Below are 20,349 nucleotides of genomic sequence, written 5' to 3'. Positions count from 1 at the left end.
CTCAATTTTATATAAACTTCATGTGTGCTTTATCGTCAACGGTCGGATTATAATACTGGTATTGTGTTTTTTTGGTATAATAATTTTTCTAAATAATTAAATAATTTCTGATAATACACAATTAGTCTATATATTAAAAGTGTTGGATTTAAGTACAGAGGTACAGTATTCAAACAAGATCGTATGATTATATGACGAAATAATGGTTATTACGATTCCACTTTTAAAGCAGATATTTTCAATAAAATTCATTGGATAAGATCGTGAAATTATTTCAATAAAACTGTAACAGTTTAGTACGTTTAAGTAAAGAATATTAAAACGTGTTTAATAACATACGTTTTTAAATTGTGTCGTGTTAGCAAAGAAATTATAATAAACTATATTTATATCCATCTTAATTCATATTGTTTGGATACAAATTCGGCTCTTCAGGTAGATATTTGGCTTGTATGTTTAACTTCTATTTCTGTCATGAAAATATTTTGAGCTCGGTCAAAACTAATTAACAATTCAAGGTTCTATTTAACATTAAAGTTAATTTGTTTGCGGAAATTGATCATTCGGAATAATTAAATGTTTAGAACGGTTGCTGAATTATGTGTGTATGTACGTTTGATCTACACTTGGATAGGTATTTAATCAAGGTATGTGTACAATGCACCATTTTAAAGATGTCAAAATCACCAGTAGCGAAATAAAGAATTGATTTAAGATACAGAGGTGTGTGTTGGCCCACGCAAGGCAAGTTTTTATTTATCATATCAAAACATGGACACAACCGTTATGAAATGAACACAACCCGGTGTAAAAGTTTGATTTAGTTTCATTGAACAAATATTATTTTCAACTGTTTATTCTGCTTATACGAGTAACACGTCAACGTATAAGCAGTTTAAAACAACCTTTCATAGATTTCATCTAAACCATATCCTTCTTGAAAACGTTACGCAAAAACACGCATTATTCATCATTATTCATCATTATTCCACCAGGCCAACTTTTCTTTATTATGCATTCTTTAAATTTACAGAAAGTGAAAGTGTAAATAACTACTGGTTAACTAGCAAAAGATGTAACATTGAGAGCAACTTTTGTTTTATTGATATTTATATTTATGACACTTTGTTGCAATAAAACTGATATACGAGAGTTGAGGGAAATTGTCCATTTTGATGTAAACAATACACAAGATCTAAGCAATACGACGGTTGTATGGTATGTCATGATGATTATAAGAACATATTTAGTGGTATAGTTGTAGCAATTAAGATTGGTTTGGGTCAAAAAGGACTTACTGCGGTCAGGCTATCAAGATATCGTAAGATTTCTTGCTTTCTATGTTTGTCAAATATTTCGTAATACTTTTTTTCATAATGCCAAATTTGATCTAGTATATAGATAAGACATGGGATTTAAAATCTTTCTGAGCGAGTGCTTTGTAATCGCCTTTTTATGTCAACTATCAATTGAACTTCAGTGTTTTAAAGTACCACTCAGTGCCGATGTTAAACATTTCCTTAAATCAACAGAAGTACTTATTATTCTAACTAATTAATAATATTTTTATATAACACAAGAATTGTCACATTTTGGGAACACTCGAACCGATGAGCGCAAAAAGTTATATCCATAGTAAAGACGACGACAATCTATGCTATCTATAATTACGCAGTTTGTTTACTTATTCATTGCATGCGTTGAAGCACATAATTGACACCTTACAATCCAAATATAAATGTATAATGCAGGCAGAAGTAGTAAAATATTTAAGGATAATGCATATTTCTATAGACAATTTGATCGACTCACAGTACATGTAAATAATGTACAAAATAATTCATATAGTTGGAAAATGTAAGAAGTATGATTAACCCTGCAGTGAAAAAGGATTGAAGATGTTGCAGACATGCCATGTACAGCAACACCATGCTTAACCACCGAATTAAAATACTTTTCCACCATCAATCACTGTTTCATAAATCGTGTCATTTTTCTGTATCAATTCTGGGATCAAAGAAGTTACTGAGGTATACGTATACGATCCTGAAATTGTTCTATTCGATCGACATTTATTACAGTTAATCCGTTCATACTGAACATTCTAAACTGCAAATCTCAAAAATATGTTAGATTTGCATCTAGCAAATCATTGAAGTGACAGTGAAATGTGTTTAGATATTACCTGTGCATTTGCCTGTGTAAGTGTTTGGTTTGTTTCGTTTTGGACTAGACTGTTCTGTACCATAGACATGTATCAATGGCCACAAAAAAACCTCATATAATCTTTCAACTAGTTTTTATATATTGTCTTAATTTTACCAAGGAATAACTCTAATTATCTATATATCAACAATCAATGACACAACTTCTCATAATATTTATGAATCCATAAAGTTATCATCAGATAAGTTGGCATACTTCTAAAAATGTTATTTAGGAATAAATCAATTAGTTTATTGTAGCTGAAACAAGCATACAAAATCTCAAATTTAATTTCAAATATGTCAAGATGAAGTATAAACAAATATCTGAATCAGTTTCACAACAATTGAAGTTTATTGATATGAACAGTTAAATTGGACTAAAATCTATTCTTATGCGGCTTATTTTTAATCTTTACTTATTTTCATTTTTGATTCCAATTCGAACGATGCCAATCATTCATTCAGTAAGGAATTGAGTTTTTAAAGTCGAATAATAGAAAAATTGTAGTTGTTATGAACTTTATATGAGGAAAGCAAAGCATGGTCTAAATGGTCGAAATACAATGCAGTCAGTCCGTGATAATAACTTTGAATCAGAAATAAAAGTATGTATATCCCTGTTAATAATTTGATAGTTTTAACAAACGCCTGAATTTTGCCTCTATTTGTGTATACGAACCAGAACGATAGTATGTACCTCTTTAAATTTATTTCTTTTTCATATGCAGTAAGTACACCATAAGATGTCAGACCGTCCAAACTCAAGTATGTCAATGCTTGAAAAGAATCTCAGTGGGTATAACCTTCCCGCCGATTCTTTGTTCGAGATACAAGCTCTACTTATGCGAAGGTCCCAGGCAAGATTTTCTGAGGGTTTGAGTCCAGAAGGCAAACAGGCAATGCAACAAGCTTTAGAAGAAATGAACAGCAGAAATGACGAAAATGACAAAGTTGTAATTGATAACTCTAAAGGTAAACACGTAAGAATCACAACCGTAAAACAGGAACATTCATCTATAAGAAGGCAACGGGAAAGTGGCGAGAAGGAGCTAAGAAGGAGCACAAGTTTTACAGAAACATTTGAGAAGAGTAGCATGGGAAGACTCGAAGGTGACATTACGGATACGAGTCAAAGCCGTGCTAATGTAAAGAAGATGGCTATTGGCGGTAAGATTGAAACAGCCATGGAGACAATTGAGATAGTTAAACACGGCGAGGCGGAGAAAGATACACAAGATATGTCCACTGTCAATTCGGTGGAAAAGTGTTTAGTTTGGATGGAAGTGAATGGTGTAAAAACTTCCATGGGTTAAGAAACACACACTGTTTAAAGTGCATAAAGAGTAAAAAATGATTAAATGGCAATATATAAAGTACTTATGTTTCCTTTCCAAAACGGATGCCAAATATTGATGGCATCATGTTATAAAACGGTTATTTTCATATAACTTGCCACCTCGGACAGTAATAATATTTAGTCCATATGATAGCATATTCACATATAATAAACATTGAATTGTATAATAATCACCTTTATATTTGTATGCAGTAGTTTACCGATTGTTTTTTTTTCTTATATACACATGCCTGAGCTATTGTAATTACTTTTATCAGTCAAATACTTCTTTTACTCTATTGCCTTAATTTTGTCAAGAAAAATGGTCGATGTGAAGAGGATAAAGAAATAAAATAGATGTGAAATTATAGAATACTTTTTGAAGATTTTCAAGCCAGTACGTTACACGTGTACCTTGCTCAATCTAGGATTGCAGTGTGATGGGTTATTAATAGAGAAATTACCCATTTTCACATAAATTGCAATTATTCGTTTTAAGCGACCGTCTCTATTTTCAATTGAAGTTATCACTAAACGGACGCTTTCTTTTGAAGCCATTTTGCATTAAGCAACTCAAAAACATTATATTGTTCTGATATATTTCGAAAGTCCAAAACAGTTATACAAATGAAAGATTTGGTATAGTTTTGGTGCACCTGCTTATAAACGTATAAAAAGGACAAGCTTTTAAAATTAATGTGGTTTTATATCTCCCTCTCGCTTTAATTTCTATATTAACGTATAACCAACCTCACACTTGTCAATAAACATACAATATAAGTCTTCGAGATTGGTGGAGTGTAGCTTCGAAGTAGTTTTCTATTCAAAGTGTGACTTTTCCGCAAGGAAAATTATATTCGATCATAGCATAGTATGCTAATTTTGATTATAATTTATATAGGACCTTTTTTCCTTTTCTGTTTATAAGTTTCTTGTTCGTTGATTCGATATTGATTGACTCCTTTATCGTCATGTGACCTTTGAAAACTGAAGATTGTGATTTTTTTAAATGCACTTAAAGTTCTTTTGAATTTTTTTTTTATATTGTTGAGTACTAACCAAATTTTTGCAAGCTAGTGTTTGATTTGTATATTTTTGTTCATTTAAACTTTGTCGAATTAGGCGAATAGCTACCATTGTTTGTTTACCAACATGGAATATTTTAATAGAAGTTTAAAAAATGAGTATTTGCTTACGCTACGATAAGCGACATCCTCAACTTTTAAGAAGGGATATCCCCAATTAATAAATTGTGGACATGGGTTGCTATTCAGACACCATTATTTACCTTAATACTGTTATAACTGTATTAATGTACGATGTTACGAGCTGAATAATGTAATCGGCCATACATTTGATAAAGTTTATTACAATTTTATTTTGTAATTAAATGTATAAAAGTTCTTTAGATTATTTATAAAATTATTATTCATAAAAGAACTTTTGACTATGTATCTATAAATATGTGTTGTACTTTAAAGCTTGACGTTAACATATATGTGTTTTGCTTGTCAATTCAAACTTTCTATAATTTATAAAGCATCACAGTAAACATTTTGTACCAGTATATAACATTTAAATTTTATATTTAAAGAACAGCTGAGGGAAATACATTCAATTGCAAATCCGGACTTTAATTATAAAACTTGATTACTTCGTGTCAACAAAACTTTGTGAATCACACGTAACTTTGATAAAACGTATTGAAAAGGGTTAATATTGCTTCTTATATTAACTTCAAAATCAGTTTTTAATTCACTTAGACCAAAGTCCTCATACTGATAACGATCACTTTGTCTATTGGTCCATATTTTGGTAAAGTATCGGTATGTAGAGCACAATCATTTGTCAATGGCATTATTATGATTATAAACATTCATGCATACTTTCAACATCGTTCTAATCATTACTTCAGATTGCAAAATCAAAGTTTATAAAAATGTCATCAGGAACTTTTTCTATCAGGTAACATTGTTCGAAAATATAACTTAAAGGTTTGTGTGTGCAATGTTTGAGTTAGAAATGTGTTTGATGTATGAGGTGTATGGAACTAAATAATGCAGGATTATAATTTAACATAATAACATATCATACAGGTTATTAACATTAATGCCACCACAACAGCATAACCATACAAAATACATTGTAACACGGAGGTTTAAGTACACAAGTATTTAAAAAAAGGAAATGCTAAATTACCAAGTCATTTTTATCTTTAGAGTTATCAATAATACTTTTGTCATTTTCGTCATTTCTGCTGTTCATTTCTTCTAAAGCTTGTTTCATTGCCTATTTCCATTACAACTTTCTAAATAACAACCTTGAATAAATAAGGCGACCAAGGGAGTATTTTGTTCGCAACACACAATGCTATTTAGGTGTAATTTTCGAAGCTCCCTGTGCTCAGGGCATTCTAAGAGAAAAAAAGGAATTTGAATAATGCATTTAAAAATAATTGTTACCCTCCCTGTGTCCTAATACATTCCTGCCGCACTTGCTGATAATGCACACGACACATTATGGTAATTGTCGATCAAAATGTCTCCCTCCATCAATATTATAATAAAGTGTTGTTTTCTCAAAGAAGTTTGGCTTAAATCTCAGAAACGGGTACATTCTCAGCTTTTGAAAAAATGTAATGATATTAGGTCGTTGACGGTGTGTAAAACATTATTTTTCAAGTCATCGTATAGAAATAGAAATAGAAACTAAAACATTTTAATAAACTGAACTAGACGCGATCTTCTACTGGTCGTAAGAAAGACGTCGTGCATTAATATTCGTTTTAATTCATAACACCTTTGAATGAGTTAATGTTCAAATGCACTTTGGTTTCTAACAAAGAAAATGAGCATAACGTTTACACGACATTTTACGGATTTTTATTTTCATGAAAAAAAGAAAGAAACATAAGCACAGTTCAAATTATTTTCAATAACAAGTTTTGATCCCAAAGCCACTGCATTCTGTATTATTATGTCTCCTAGACATGTTGATTTTGTGGTAGATGTCTCTCTGTCTATCTATACCGATGTCACACCTTTTTTTCACGCAATATCTGTAAAACAGCTGAAAGGATTTTTGATGCAACTTTAAATTATAAGTATCAAACATAATGCATTTACACAGGCATGTTCCGAGTGATAGTATTTTTACAGAGTTATGACTCTTTATATTTTAAATAATGTACGTAATGTAGCTTGTTTGCAGGTGATCGCCAGGCAGAACATAATCGCATATATTTATTTTGACCATCGGACAGTGCTATTAAAGTAAAAGTAGTGTAAACTGATGCAAGCATCTTCATGCTGAATAATTGCTCATTGATTTTGGTTTATAAAATATAAAAAAAAATACATTTCCCTACGTTACTCAAATCATATTTCAAGCAAAGTTTCAGTGGTTCTGTTTGTAAGACGGGAAAATATATTCGCCAGATAGTTTTTGTTGCTAAAACTGTTTTCAATGTCCATACAAAATCTTTTATAATTTCATGATCGGCCTTTTTCATTCCATGCTCTTTTTCTTGTTTGATTGTCAAAAAGATTTATGATGTGATCTGGAATTCATCAGACATAGCACATGTCATCTACATATCATCTTCATCATTAAGTGTCAGAAAGTGTCTCACAAGGAATCTGTAAATCTTAAGATTTCTATAATGATGTCAAATTTTGTCTCATAAATAGTTCACTCCAAACAATGGGAATGCCGAGTTATAACTCTCCCGTTGTAAGCGTGACGCTATGAATGGTTATAAACAATATTTGTGTTTTTCTGCAGACAGAGAAACAGATCTTTACATTTGCATTTAAGACGCACGCATTGAATAATGCTATTGTATAATTATAAAGAAATAAAGATACATCTTATATTCAATTGAGTACGAAATGTATACATTTTATTTTACGTTTTCAAGATATCGTAATATCATTATCATTCAGTGCCAATATCGTACTTACTATGTACACAGCAATGATTTCACTCGGGGTTTCAACCAAACTCATTTTCAGCGTCTTCTAAGTTGTTAAAGAGAAACATAAATACACGTGCTGCTTGTTTGAAGAGTTCGGTTTGATAACTTCCTTTATCAGCAAAAATAGGAATAAATGGCACTCCTAATATATATATATATATTGTCGAAATATAAAAGCCTTTACTGATTATATGTACATTAATGATTTTTATATGAGAACAACATTATAAGTCAGAATAATGTCATGGATTAGAAAGAAAAAAAAACGCTTAATGTCCGACAACATGGACACGATATATTGTAATTTCTTGATTTTCCTTCTTGTTTGAAACTTCATAAGACCCTGAACTGTAATTCTTCTCCCATCAGATATCACCATACGGGCAAATGTTCCCTAATAACATGCAATACAGAAAACAGTCATAACAATTATTTGTGACTGTGACATACTGTCTTTATCAAATGTCCAAGTGTCAACGGTATCCTTCCCACGACATCTGTACGGACAAAAAATGTTTTTTCTGTGTCAATTGCAGTCTTGATTCTATGATGTCAGATTTGGACGCATATACGAATGGAGGGATGGGGTTTTCCTCCCACGCCACGTGCGAATATATTATTAGACTTGAACGAGATTTTTGTATCTTACAGACAGAAACACAATTATTTTGTTTGTGCCATTTGAATGGAAATAGTTTATACTTTGGTATAAAGATATAATGAAACAAATATCACGAATATAAATATGTATATAAAAGACATATTTCTAATGTTTTTTAAGATATCGTATTACCATGATTGAATATTATTACGATCGAAAATCATTTTCTCATTAAACCAATGACATGATTTAAATTTTCGTTATCAATTCAAGTATTATGATCCAAATCTATATCGCATATTAAAGAAATAACAAGCATGATTGAACAATTCAAAGAACAACATTTTATGCAAAAGACAGAAAAGTTTCTTATGACCTTTGTACGACACATTTTATTTCAGGCGTGTTCTGATGTTCTGTAATAGTTTTACGTTAAATGGAAGAATAGAAACAGCCTCGTTCATAAAAGTTATGTTGATCAAAGCAAATAATACAAAAACATGGTAGATCCTTCGAAAGCATACACTAGGTACAAATATGAAAATAACACATCCGGGTGTGTAAATCGATAGGAAAAAGGGCGCAAACTGTCAACATAGCTTAGCATTACCATATATATAATAATATCAAAGAATATTGTTAGTCGACGGCTGTTTCAGTTGCGGATCCATGCTCTAGTGGTAACACCATTGACTGATAATACAGTGGTTGTGGGTTTGTTTCCCCGCCGCATCCCTGAGAACTATTAGTAATCGACTTCCAAGAGGGACGTTGACTGGGGGTTCCGTGTGAGAGTGCTATACACTGCTGCTCGTTAAAAAGTCGGGAAAGCTTAACACGAGTTACATTTTATTTGTGCACTTAGCTTCAAAACCCTACAATGAACAGCACTCTTATCGAAGCAATCGCCGAAAGTGCCTTACTCGAGTGCGATAATAATAAGCGTACTCAATCATATACTGTCGGCCGTCTGAAGGGTTAACATGTTACTTAGCACAACAAAAATGTTTACAACATCGCTAGTCTTATACTCTCAAGACGCATTTGAGTCAAAGGAGTATCTAAAAAGCTTTTGTAATACGACCGACCATCGAGCAAACATTCCTGGAGGACAAGCGGAAACCTAACCTTAGGATTAGGAAGTACACATTATTGAGACAAATTCTATAAGTAGTAGTTTACCCTAAGATTGTCTTAGATCCTTATATTTGGCGGGAAAAATGAGACAATAAAGTAGTCAGTTGCTGGTAGATCCGATCCAAACACATGTCATAAAAGCCACTTACCATAATTCATTTCCCGAAAAACTACCGAGCAATCAAATGTTCATAGCAGCAAGTCCCTAAGTCAAGCGAAAGACCACAGGGTAATCAGCCATTCTGTCAATCGAAAAGTCAGAAGCTCTAGACGTCGCCCTCAACGCGTAGTAATCACAGTTACTATGATGGTGCTAGTCTCTGGTGGATAAGTATGAAATCAATTGTATGTTTTTGAAATATAATGTTAACCAGGCAGGATATAAGGATTCCTAGTGACATGATTAGTTCAGATCTCTACGAAAGCTTGTATGGCGAATATAAATGTTAACATTTCGACCCAGTTTTGCTATTAGGTGGTATTTATTTTTCTTCCTGCTCGTTGGTGTCAGAGACCCTTGGATTTTTGCTCTTAAAGACAAACTGCACGGTTGCTTCTGAGGCGAAAACCTAGAACTTTCAGTGACACTGTAACAGAAAATATTTTAATGGTATCACGTTTATTATTTGTATTTAGCGATATTCGCAGACATACTTGTTTGTATAATGATAGTTTACGACAAAACAACATTATTACGCTTATGCCTAATCTATGACTTAGTTAATCGAAAGTAAGCAATACATTTAACTAAATGAATGTATTTCACTTTCAACTTAGCATACGTATGGCAGTTCAATGGGTAGGATAGACTTGAACGACCAGTCAAATAACGACAGTATCTGCGTAGAATCGTACTAACAAACAAGTGGAGAAAATACTAGCATTTTCACATGCTCATGTTGGTCCCAGGGACATTTAGATTTTCTTTTGGTACTGTTCTAAAGTCTTCTGAAACAAGTTACTGTTGCCATGTATTGAAGATGACACGAACACATGAACTAATTATTTAATGCAATATGCCAATTATCAAATGAATCTGTGCTCTCCTTACAAAATGTTATCCTTTTAATCACCACTTGCATTTGAACATACGATTATTAGCGAGTTTTGAAGATACCAGAGTTTATTTAAATAGGGTTACTAAATACTTGACTTTTTATTCACCGACGGAGGGACCATTACTAAGCATTTTAAATGAATATTTTTCTTGTGGATATTTCAAACGACATTTATGAGAACTATTTTCGTTTGAAACTGCATTAGCAGTCTGGTGTCGTCCATGTATCGTAAGCAAATAAAACGTTTGTTTTCATAAAAAAGAAGAACATAAAATCTATAAATATCAAAAATGGCGATTTTATGGACTTGTACGTCCTTCGTACCCATGTCAATAACGCCTTTGAAGTGTATTCAAATAGTAGATCAATTCGATCACGGCCTGAGTTCTACAAATAAAATCTTCTAAATGGAAATCTTAGTCTCCGGCATGCCTATCGGCAAGTGCTCAATATGCACAAAATATATTAAGCATTTTAGCTTTCAGTATCATACATCATCCATTACTTGTCTAGACTTGTTTTTCCAAACAAGAATATTATTTTATATGATTGAATTTATCCTTTTTAATTCAAGGTCTCAGTAATCTTCTAAAGTAGAAAAACACTAAACATAGCTTTATCAAGTTATAATGGCCTTAAATCCTTTTTGTGAGAATGGGTTTGGGTTAAAACTTTATTTGAGCAGGTGTACAAAACTAATAAAAACAATTGTCAATTTAAGCACCACAGTAAAACTATTTCTATGATGGTTTATGTTTTTCCATATTTCAAGTAGGAACAAATTTGTTAAACTTCATAAGTGGATATGTCAATTATTGATTATCTAGTTTTTATTTTATTGAAAAAGTGGCTTATGTATATATGTAATTGTTTGAATATAACAAAGAGTCTGCTTTCGCTGTCTTTGCTTAAACATATTTTTTATGGCGAATTTAAAATCGGTTAAATTCGATTTTAAATTATATTCTTAATAACCAAACTCTTATATTGTATGCACAAATAAAGAAGGAGGACACTGGACTCTTTAAATCAGTTTTTGCATTTTAGAATTAATTAATCACTGCATCGTTGTTCTGATTATTTCACTTTTTCACTAATCAAAATGATTTACTATGGATGCTTAAACGATTATATGTGTTCGAATATTTTGAAAAAAACACACAAATAGTTGGACTTACATCTCGACATTTTCAATGAGATTGTGTTTTACTTCTATCATTCATTAAAACCGTTCAAGCACACAATTGTAAACAAAGGAATTTGTTCATAATTGAGTACTCATTCGTTCAAAATCCATGTAATATCAAAGAATTCATAAACGAGATAGTATTTGGTATTTGACATTCATTCACATACTGAATCAGGCATCGGTCTTTCCCCACAGACATTACATCGCGTGCTGTTTGTTAATAAACCAATATAGATAGTATATTGAAATGTATTAAATTTTGAATTGAATTGGACTGATATCGATTCACTTGTTGGTATGATGGAAGCGACAACTGTACATTGTTTTAAATGCACTCCTTTTCATTTATGAACTTTCTGTTTCGGTTACTCCCGAATGTTTTGCCTTAATTAATGTTGTGCTTTGTCGTGAACGGTCGGATGGCAATACAGGTCTTGTGTTCATTTAGTACTATACAATTTAAAAAGAAATGCAAATTTGAATGGTAGGACGACGTAATGAGTTCATTCATTACAGTGTTTGAAATGAATTTGATATGATCAAAGAGATGTAACATTCAAACAAAGGTATAATTCTATTTTACAGCAGATTATACAATTTTTGAAATATGTTTATAGGAAAGGATTTAGAAATCATTTTGTAATAAAACTGCAACAGTTTCGTTTGAGGAAATTTTAACCATAAGTTTAATAGCAAAAACAACCGTAGATATCGTTTAAGAAAATCAAATAGTTAAAATTCTACATTTATCTTCTCTGAAAATTGAAACGCATGATCGTTTGAATAAAAATGCGGCACTACATACAGATTTTTAACTCGTCTGTAAACTCTGTGCAAACGCTTCCATAATGTATAAACAGAAAAAGATAGTTAGGAACATGAATCTTGACATGTTTACAGCTGATAATTAGGAATAATTTTAAAAAGAGAAAATGCAAAAATGTTCAATATATATTTTTATTTGAAGATGTATTGTATCCAAGAATGCGACCAAAGCACCAGTTTCGAGATGTCAAATGTACATGTAACTTGATGAAGTATAGATATACTACGCAAATATTTGTGAAGACTCATCCGCAAATGTTATTATTTATCATATTGCAACATTGAATCAAAGGTTGAAATGAACATAATAAAGACGAAAACGTGGCATGCGTTAAATTGAGCATACAATACTAAATAATATAAATGTCAACTGCTTAATTCACTTATACGGGTAACACGCCTCGTACAAGCAATGTTTTGCAAATTTTACATCAAATCAATCATCTTTTTAAAACGAGAAATTTTGTATAAAAGACCTAATGATATAACGTTATTCCGCGGAGCCTTGTTCACATTATTTTGAACTCCTCTTTGTGCTTAAAGAAAAATAAAAGTGCGAATGATAACTACTCCAGAAAATGTGTCAATTTGTAATAAAGATTTGTTTTATTGAATAGTTTGTAACAATCCACTGATGTCTTATATAAGAGCATAAATAATTCCTGTGGGCATAAAAGGAAACATTTCTATCCTGTTGTAAACATTTTATTAGATCAAAGCATTAGGACGGTGTTTATTGACTGTCATACGTTATAATGATGAGAAAACATTAAGCAGGAATTTTATAGCAAATAAAATCGGATTTGGCCATATGGGACTTACTGCAGACAGGCTATCAAGATATGCGTAAGATGACATTCCTCTCTGATTTTGATTTTGTCAAAATGTCCACAAAAATATCGAAATGTAAATATTGCATAATGTAATGAATGATCTACATAAATACGACACGAAGATAGCTTTCTGAGCGAGACGTTTTAAGCGCCTTGTTTTATAAATCAATCAGTTTATCAATCAAGTGCAAAAAGTTTTTAAGGCACCACTATGCTCGTTGTCTGTGCCCATTATTCCCTAAAATCTACGGAGTAACCTCAGAATAACTATTTAATGAGTATGTTTAGTAATAAGATTAGACAATGTGTCGAATTTGGGGGCACTCGAACCGATTTGCGCATTAGGTTCTATTCAAATGACACGACCGACAATGATATATATGATCGAACAGTTTGCACGTTTCACAAGCTTTCTTTCTAGTTATATACATGTAATTGCAAAAAAATATACAAGTACGATAACACGTGCGGTCAAATAAGACCTTTAATAAGTAGCAGAATTTGCTGAATACTGCAGCATTATGCATAATGCATAATCAACTGAATTCAAATAAACTTTTCCAGTCCAGCAAGTCCCACAATCTTCTCACTCTTTTAACGATTCTGTTATAATGCTCGTTTCTGAGATATTTGTACATGTACTTGAAAGTATTGTGTTTCATCGAATTATTTCTAACGGTAAATCAGGCTGAGCCCAAACTCAACATTCTAGACCATAAATTATAACTTCTTTTTGAATTTACATCTAGCAGTTCAAGGATAATGAAAATCCTACACCTCATAAAAACTTGCTTTTATTATGTGTGACAAAATTCTGTGACTTGACCTTTCATAAACATGGGCCATAGCCCTGTTTTTACATGTTGTCGCACAGCAACCTAGTTGAAGCTTTAAAGTAGTGAATAAAGTTTGTCCTATTAAGAAACCGATTAATTGTTATACAGTTAAATGCGATAAAGGTAGGCAAACAATGGTCTAATCAGTCAGTCTGTTAACAAAAAATGATATAAAGAAATATTTAATTAGAACTTCTCCCTGTTAATAATTTAGGTTCTTTTCACAAACGGTAAAAATATCACAAAGTTACTTTGTGAACACTGGCCTTCACCTACATTATCTCCTTAAATTCATGTTTTATTCTAGAGGCAGTTAATTCTTCATAATATGTGAGATCGTCCAAATTAAGTATGTCATTGATTGACAAGAATCTCAGCAGGTATAACCTCGCCACGGGTTCTTTGTTCAAGATGCAAGCACTACTTATGCAATATTATCCAAGGGTTTTAGTCATGAGAGCTAACAGACTATGACACAAGCTATAGAAGAAATGAACAGCAGGAATGACGAAATGGACAAAATAAATAATGACTCTACAGTTGAAATCGTACGAGTCTCAAGCGTTAGACAGAAAAGATCCTTAAACTTGAAGGCAACAGGAAAGTGACGAGATGAGTCTGAGGTACTAATGTGAAGAAGATGGCTATTGGCGGTAAGATTGAGACAGCCATGGTGACAATTGTGATCGTTAAACATGGCGAGACGGAGAAAAATACAAATCAATATATCCACTGTCAATTCGGTGGAAATGTTTTTCCAACAAGGGAGTGTTGATTGCTTAATTGTTTCAATGAAAGGTTGAGCATTTACAAACGTTAATAGTAGCGACATCTGCACAACAGGAATATCTCCAATGAATAAAGTGTAAGCTTGCGCAATATATTGTTATACTATTTATTTTTAAGAGTGTGTTCATGTTAGGAGCCGCATAATCTAATCATCGTGAATTTGATAAAGTCTTTTACTTTTTTATGATGTATTTAAATGTAAAAAACTGCTTTAGGTTATTAAGAGCATATTATTTTTCGATTATAAGAACTGTAAAAATGAATTTATAATTATGTTTAGAGCATATAAAGTTTGCGTTTTCATGTAAATATTTCCGCTCTAAATACAAACTTCACTTCACTCCAAAAGAAAATCGCTGACAACTTTTGTATAGAAAGCGCTTATGAAACCATTCAATAAAGTATCAGAATTATTTCTACAAATTTGTGATTTGCTAATGATTTTCTTGTGGTATTAAAAAGTGACAATAGTAACTATTAATGAAAATCTAATGAAAATAATACATACAATTTCAAACCCAGTCTTTATATAGTAGTGTATACTATTAAGTTTGTGTCAACAAACGGTATGAATCACATGTGTTTTGTGAAAACATTTTCTTCAAAATACTGAATCACTTATTTATTTTAATACCAATTCCCTGAGGTCAAAAGCCCAATTTTGTAACACATGGTTGAATTTAAAATTTGACTCTGCAATTTTGTATTTCATGTTTTATTCTAATACCCACTTTGCAAACATGTTCATCCGTACATAATCTAATACTAAGCGAGTGCATATTAAAGACCTGACTGAAAAGGTATAGCACACACGTGACCCAATTTACATTGGCTTGGAACTCTGTCGGCACGTAATGAGTAATTGAAAAGATCATGTTGTGGATATGCAATTTCATCTGCCACATCCCGTAGAACACAGTTTGTAACAAGATCGGACCCAGATGCTTTCACTGTTTTTAAAACCATGATTGAATCGATAACATCTTTACAAGAAATATGGAAAGAAGAGTTACGTTAGGAGCATTCAGACGAGATTGCGACTGAATGGAAATACATAGGTTAGCCTTGTCAGTATTAAATTCATAGAAAATGTCATCGTGGAGTTGGTATATTTTTGTTTTGCGTTGTTAGATTAGTAGCATGGTTCATCAAACGTCAGTCGTGGAACCTGCCTGTTCGCGATTTTTTAGGCTAAATTTCATAGTGAACTCACTTTGCATTTCATGCAAGATTGTTTACGAGGTTTCTGACATTGTATATACCACAGAAATAGGTTTCTTGTGTTCGATTGGCTTGTCTGTAAACTCGTCATCTTCTTCTGATAGGTGTTCTTATTTCCTTATGAAATAATGGAATATATTGCGTTCTATTTAATTTAGTTCAAGAACCTTATCGTTCTTGAGCCATAAATACGGAACTACTGAAGTAATTGAACATATGCTCAAGTTATTGAGCAAAGGTTTTCCTGGATCAATCGTTTTTTTTCTTTATAATTTCATTTCATATCGTGATAACACATCTTAACACATATTAGTCCGAAATGAACTTTACTATGTAGTATATATATAAAATTATACAGACATTAGTTGTATAACTTTCAATTTAACCATATGATCCAGCTCTCCTCAGTCGATGTCATTCCATCAAGTAATGGGGATAACGTCTGCCTGATGTAAAGAAAAAATACTGTTCAGTACAGGCCGTTTACTGTCAGTACTGATAGTTTATGACATTTGGAGGAAGTGAGACATTTAATGATAACAGAGTGTTTATTATTCTATGAGAACGCCTACAGTTATGGAAGAAAGCTCGTCTAGATTTAAATTAGGTGATAATTGATATAAAGGTTCCGTAGGCAGAAGAAAAAACATTCAATATAATTAAAGGTTGTAAGAGAGTGACGCGTTTTGATGCAAAAAAAACATGTATACGTTGACATAATGATAACGCTATAAATAAATAGCTATTTGAAATGATGTACCCAGTGCTGTATTTCAGCTGATCGACAAAAAGGTGGAACAAACCAAAATTAATGTTAAAACTTCTATATCTAACTTTTATATCTCTTTCGATTTCTCGCTGAACGTTCTGTGTTGATGTATCGTGTGTGTGTTCATTTTACCTTTCGATACCACCACAGTTTTTGTTTAGCGAGCTTGTCCATGTGGTTGTTACTTTATCTGGGATTTAACACTTCATGTATTAAGCTTAGATATACAACTTCTGGTATTTTGTAACAAAATGTTGTATTAAACTAGAAATTAGCAAAACTTTTTTATGTTTTACCTTGCTATTTTGTCTATAAAATAAACACTCTCCTGTGTGCATAGACAGAAAATATCGACGACAGTTGCACATTTGTTTTTAGCATTTACCGTTTTATGTGTGCTTTAACTTGAATTAATTAATTATATGTTTGTTTGCGCCACAAGAAACGGTCAGCTACATTGCTATATATGAAAAGGATATTGTATACCTAAACTTCTCAGATGATATGTAGCTAATTTGGATTAAAAACACGAAAGTCGAATTAAACTCTTTCTGGTATATTGGTGAAGTATTTATGTATACTTTATTATTTTGCAATAAGGTAAGCATTCTTGTTTCCTGTCATTATCAGTTCATTTAGTATTTACGTGCTGAACAATAACCCTTCCCACATTTATGTAGTTATTGTAAAATGAAAATCCTCAATCATGAAGTATTGTTCCAAAAGCAGCAAAATCGTCTGGGTCAAAATATTCAAATCGTTCAAGGCGAATAGTCGATTAAAACAAAAACGTCATAGAGCTTTACCATTGTAATTATTTTACCAGTTTAATAAATAGATAGTTACACATCCTTTGTCTTAGTTGTCCAAGTCGAAATCAGTTGTTTTCTAGGTGGACTTAACGGAAAAGGGTAATGGACTTGTATAATTAAAACACCTGATTTAAGCCTTTTAGCCAAGTGAATGAAGAAGGAATCTTACATACGTTTTGGTGATGAAACGAGGGTAATACTTAATAATAGATATCAAAGCAGAATGTGGAAGCGTGTTGACTAAAAGTCCCTGCCGTAATATACAACAAATAGCCAAACGTCCTCAGCCAAAATCGGATTTCATTCATTTTATCAAGCTGGAAACTTGTGAAATGAAAAGAGTGTGCAAATATCCTAGTACATATATCTCTATCAGTTACTGTTATGAAAATAGCTTATTGTATTAAAAAGTAATCAATTAACATTACTTATTCTTAGGTTATGAGAGGGACTTATCGGATACAGTTTTGGTCTACCAAATATATTTGGATATGAATTGTTTGCCTGTGAATTGTACAAAAGTAAAACCAGGCTTTCAACGCTTTCAGCTTTTTTTTAAATTGTATGCAAGTGAGTTGTGATGTAATGAACAGTACAAATATATACTTGTAAATTACCATAGGCCATTTCATTTTATACCATTATCTAAATTAATTAAAAAGGTGTGATTTCCCTGAGTGTAATCAATCAAATGCAATTTTATTATTATGTTTTATTTATGATTGTTATAAAGTTATTAATTAAACAGTTATATTATAAACGTGCATAACTTGTTATGGTGTTCGCCAAACAAAACCTACGTCAACATTCAATTGTAGCTCAACTGATAATGAATGTACTGATAATCTATATGTAATCGTATGCGTGTGACTTGACATCCCATTTTAGACTGTCTTTCATATACTAATAAGGACAAGTTCAAGGTAGCACATCATCACAACTTCTAAAGGTAGAACTTATCGGATAGTATGTTATTTAGTGTCAACTAGACAATAATGGGGGCATAATATTTAGTGGCTTAGGTGTCCTTTCCTTATCATATAGATCGAGGATTTGACCTTATATTGCGATTTCAGATACCCAGAATAACCAGATAAAATAGATTTACGGATTGGTTTCTTTTAAGCGGAAATACATGTGAGCGTAATTCAGATTGCAGTTTTGCTCTTTACTAAAAGAAACCTCTAACGAACTAGGGAATCAGCATAAAGCCCGAAGGTCTACAATAGTAAATTGCCCAGTGTTGCCAGTTTTAACCTTAGTGGTCTTCTCAAAAAGGTAAACGCAAATTGATATAAACAGTGTTGTTTTAAATGGCACATTTCTTTTATTGTTTGAATCATTGTGAGTGTTGTTTTTACCTCGCATAATGTTGCTGAATGTACCTTTAGATTTAACTGTTGTTGATGATTTTTGAAGGCCCCAAATAGAGTGTTCCCAATGGACTACGTGCGTTTACACAATGAATTGTTGAAAGCCTTACAACTATATAAGTTGCAAAGCTACAAAGGTTAGAGCATACAGTTATTTTAATTGTTCAAGATGGAATACATTGCCGTTGCTTCTCTATCTGTCATTTCTGGTTAAGTTAAACTACTATTTATAGTATTAAGAGCCTAGTTTAAGGAATGTTTGACTAATCGCATTGGTGTCACAGTAGGGGCCAATTTCCTGTATAATGGTTTATAGGCTTAGGGCCATTTAGGGTTCAATATAATAATGAAACCTCCAAATCTGCCCAGCAGGATACTCAGATTAGAGATCTGATAAGAGGGATCGTGGCAAGTAAATTAAGATCAATATACAGAGGTTGTGTACTATACACCGATTTGGAGGGGGGGGGGTCACTTAAAGAAGGCTTAAACTAGGCCTTTAAGGAAAACGTTGGCATTTATCGTTAGACCTACATTGGTTGTTATTTTACCTGTGGGCAGAGGATGTATTGTGACCGAGTACGGTAGCCATATGCGGGCAGAGGATGTATTACAAACAGTTCCTTATACATGTCTGTAAAACGCATTTGTAATGAGATGTATATTAATTGCACGCACAAAAAGATAATGTCACTAGGTCAAAGTTATTTATCAAAGTACTAGAGGTACTGCGTAAGATGGTTGGCACGACTGTCATGTTGTCTGGATATGCAGATTGACATATTTCCATGTTAAAGATATTGAAATTCCCAGGGGAGGATTCAGAGCTGATGTTGTTCCGGTATAACAATGAGCTCTAAATTAATTGAAGACAACTCCAATTTGGTCAAATCTTGTAAAACTGCAATAAAGAAGTACTTAAGCCAGGTTGTTAAATGTAATCTTACCAATGGATCATGCGTAAAATAGTGTAACCAAAGAAGTAAGGATTGTATCTTAAATGACACACGTACATATACTGGGCTATGTCAATTTGACAAAAAGTCAAAAGTCAGGAGATGTCTTTTCATACGTGCTAAAACGCATCATAGGTTCACGTCAAATAAGTATGTACGAAATAGCATTGACTGAAAAGTTCGTTAATGCAGATCAATAAATCACCATCATTAGGTCGTCGATCTAGTGTCTGCAGTAGAAACAGAGCATGCTTAATAGACTTGATACTTTGATAAGATTTACCTTTTGCGTTTTATCTTTATTAAGGATTGTTGGGATAAGAGTGAGGTTTGTGCACATAAACTGGTTTAAACCCCCAGTAAATTGACATTTTACTGACCGTTCCAAGGCGGTACCTAACAATTCTTGATAAACATACCAATTATTTGTA

General features: G+C 32.3%; 1 protein-coding gene across 1 annotated transcript; it reads left to right on the top strand.

Annotated features, from left to right (window-relative positions):
- Positions 1-3,730, top strand: LOC128213051 (uncharacterized). Its single transcript, XM_052918533.1, has 2 exons — positions 1-58; positions 2,936-3,730. The coding sequence occupies exon 2, from the start codon at positions 2,951-2,953 to the stop codon at positions 3,518-3,520; it is 570 nt and encodes a 189-aa protein (XP_052774493.1). The 5' UTR covers positions 1-58; positions 2,936-2,950; the 3' UTR covers positions 3,521-3,730.
- Positions 3,731-20,349: the final 16,619 nt, after the last annotated feature.

The sequence above is a fragment of the Mya arenaria genome, chromosome 13 (genome assembly GCF_026914265.1).
Source record: "Mya arenaria isolate MELC-2E11 chromosome 13, ASM2691426v1".
NCBI lineage: Eukaryota > Metazoa > Mollusca > Bivalvia > Myida > Myidae > Mya > Mya arenaria.
Note: the sequence above shows the minus strand (reverse complement) of the source record. Positions and strands in the feature narration are given on the sequence as shown.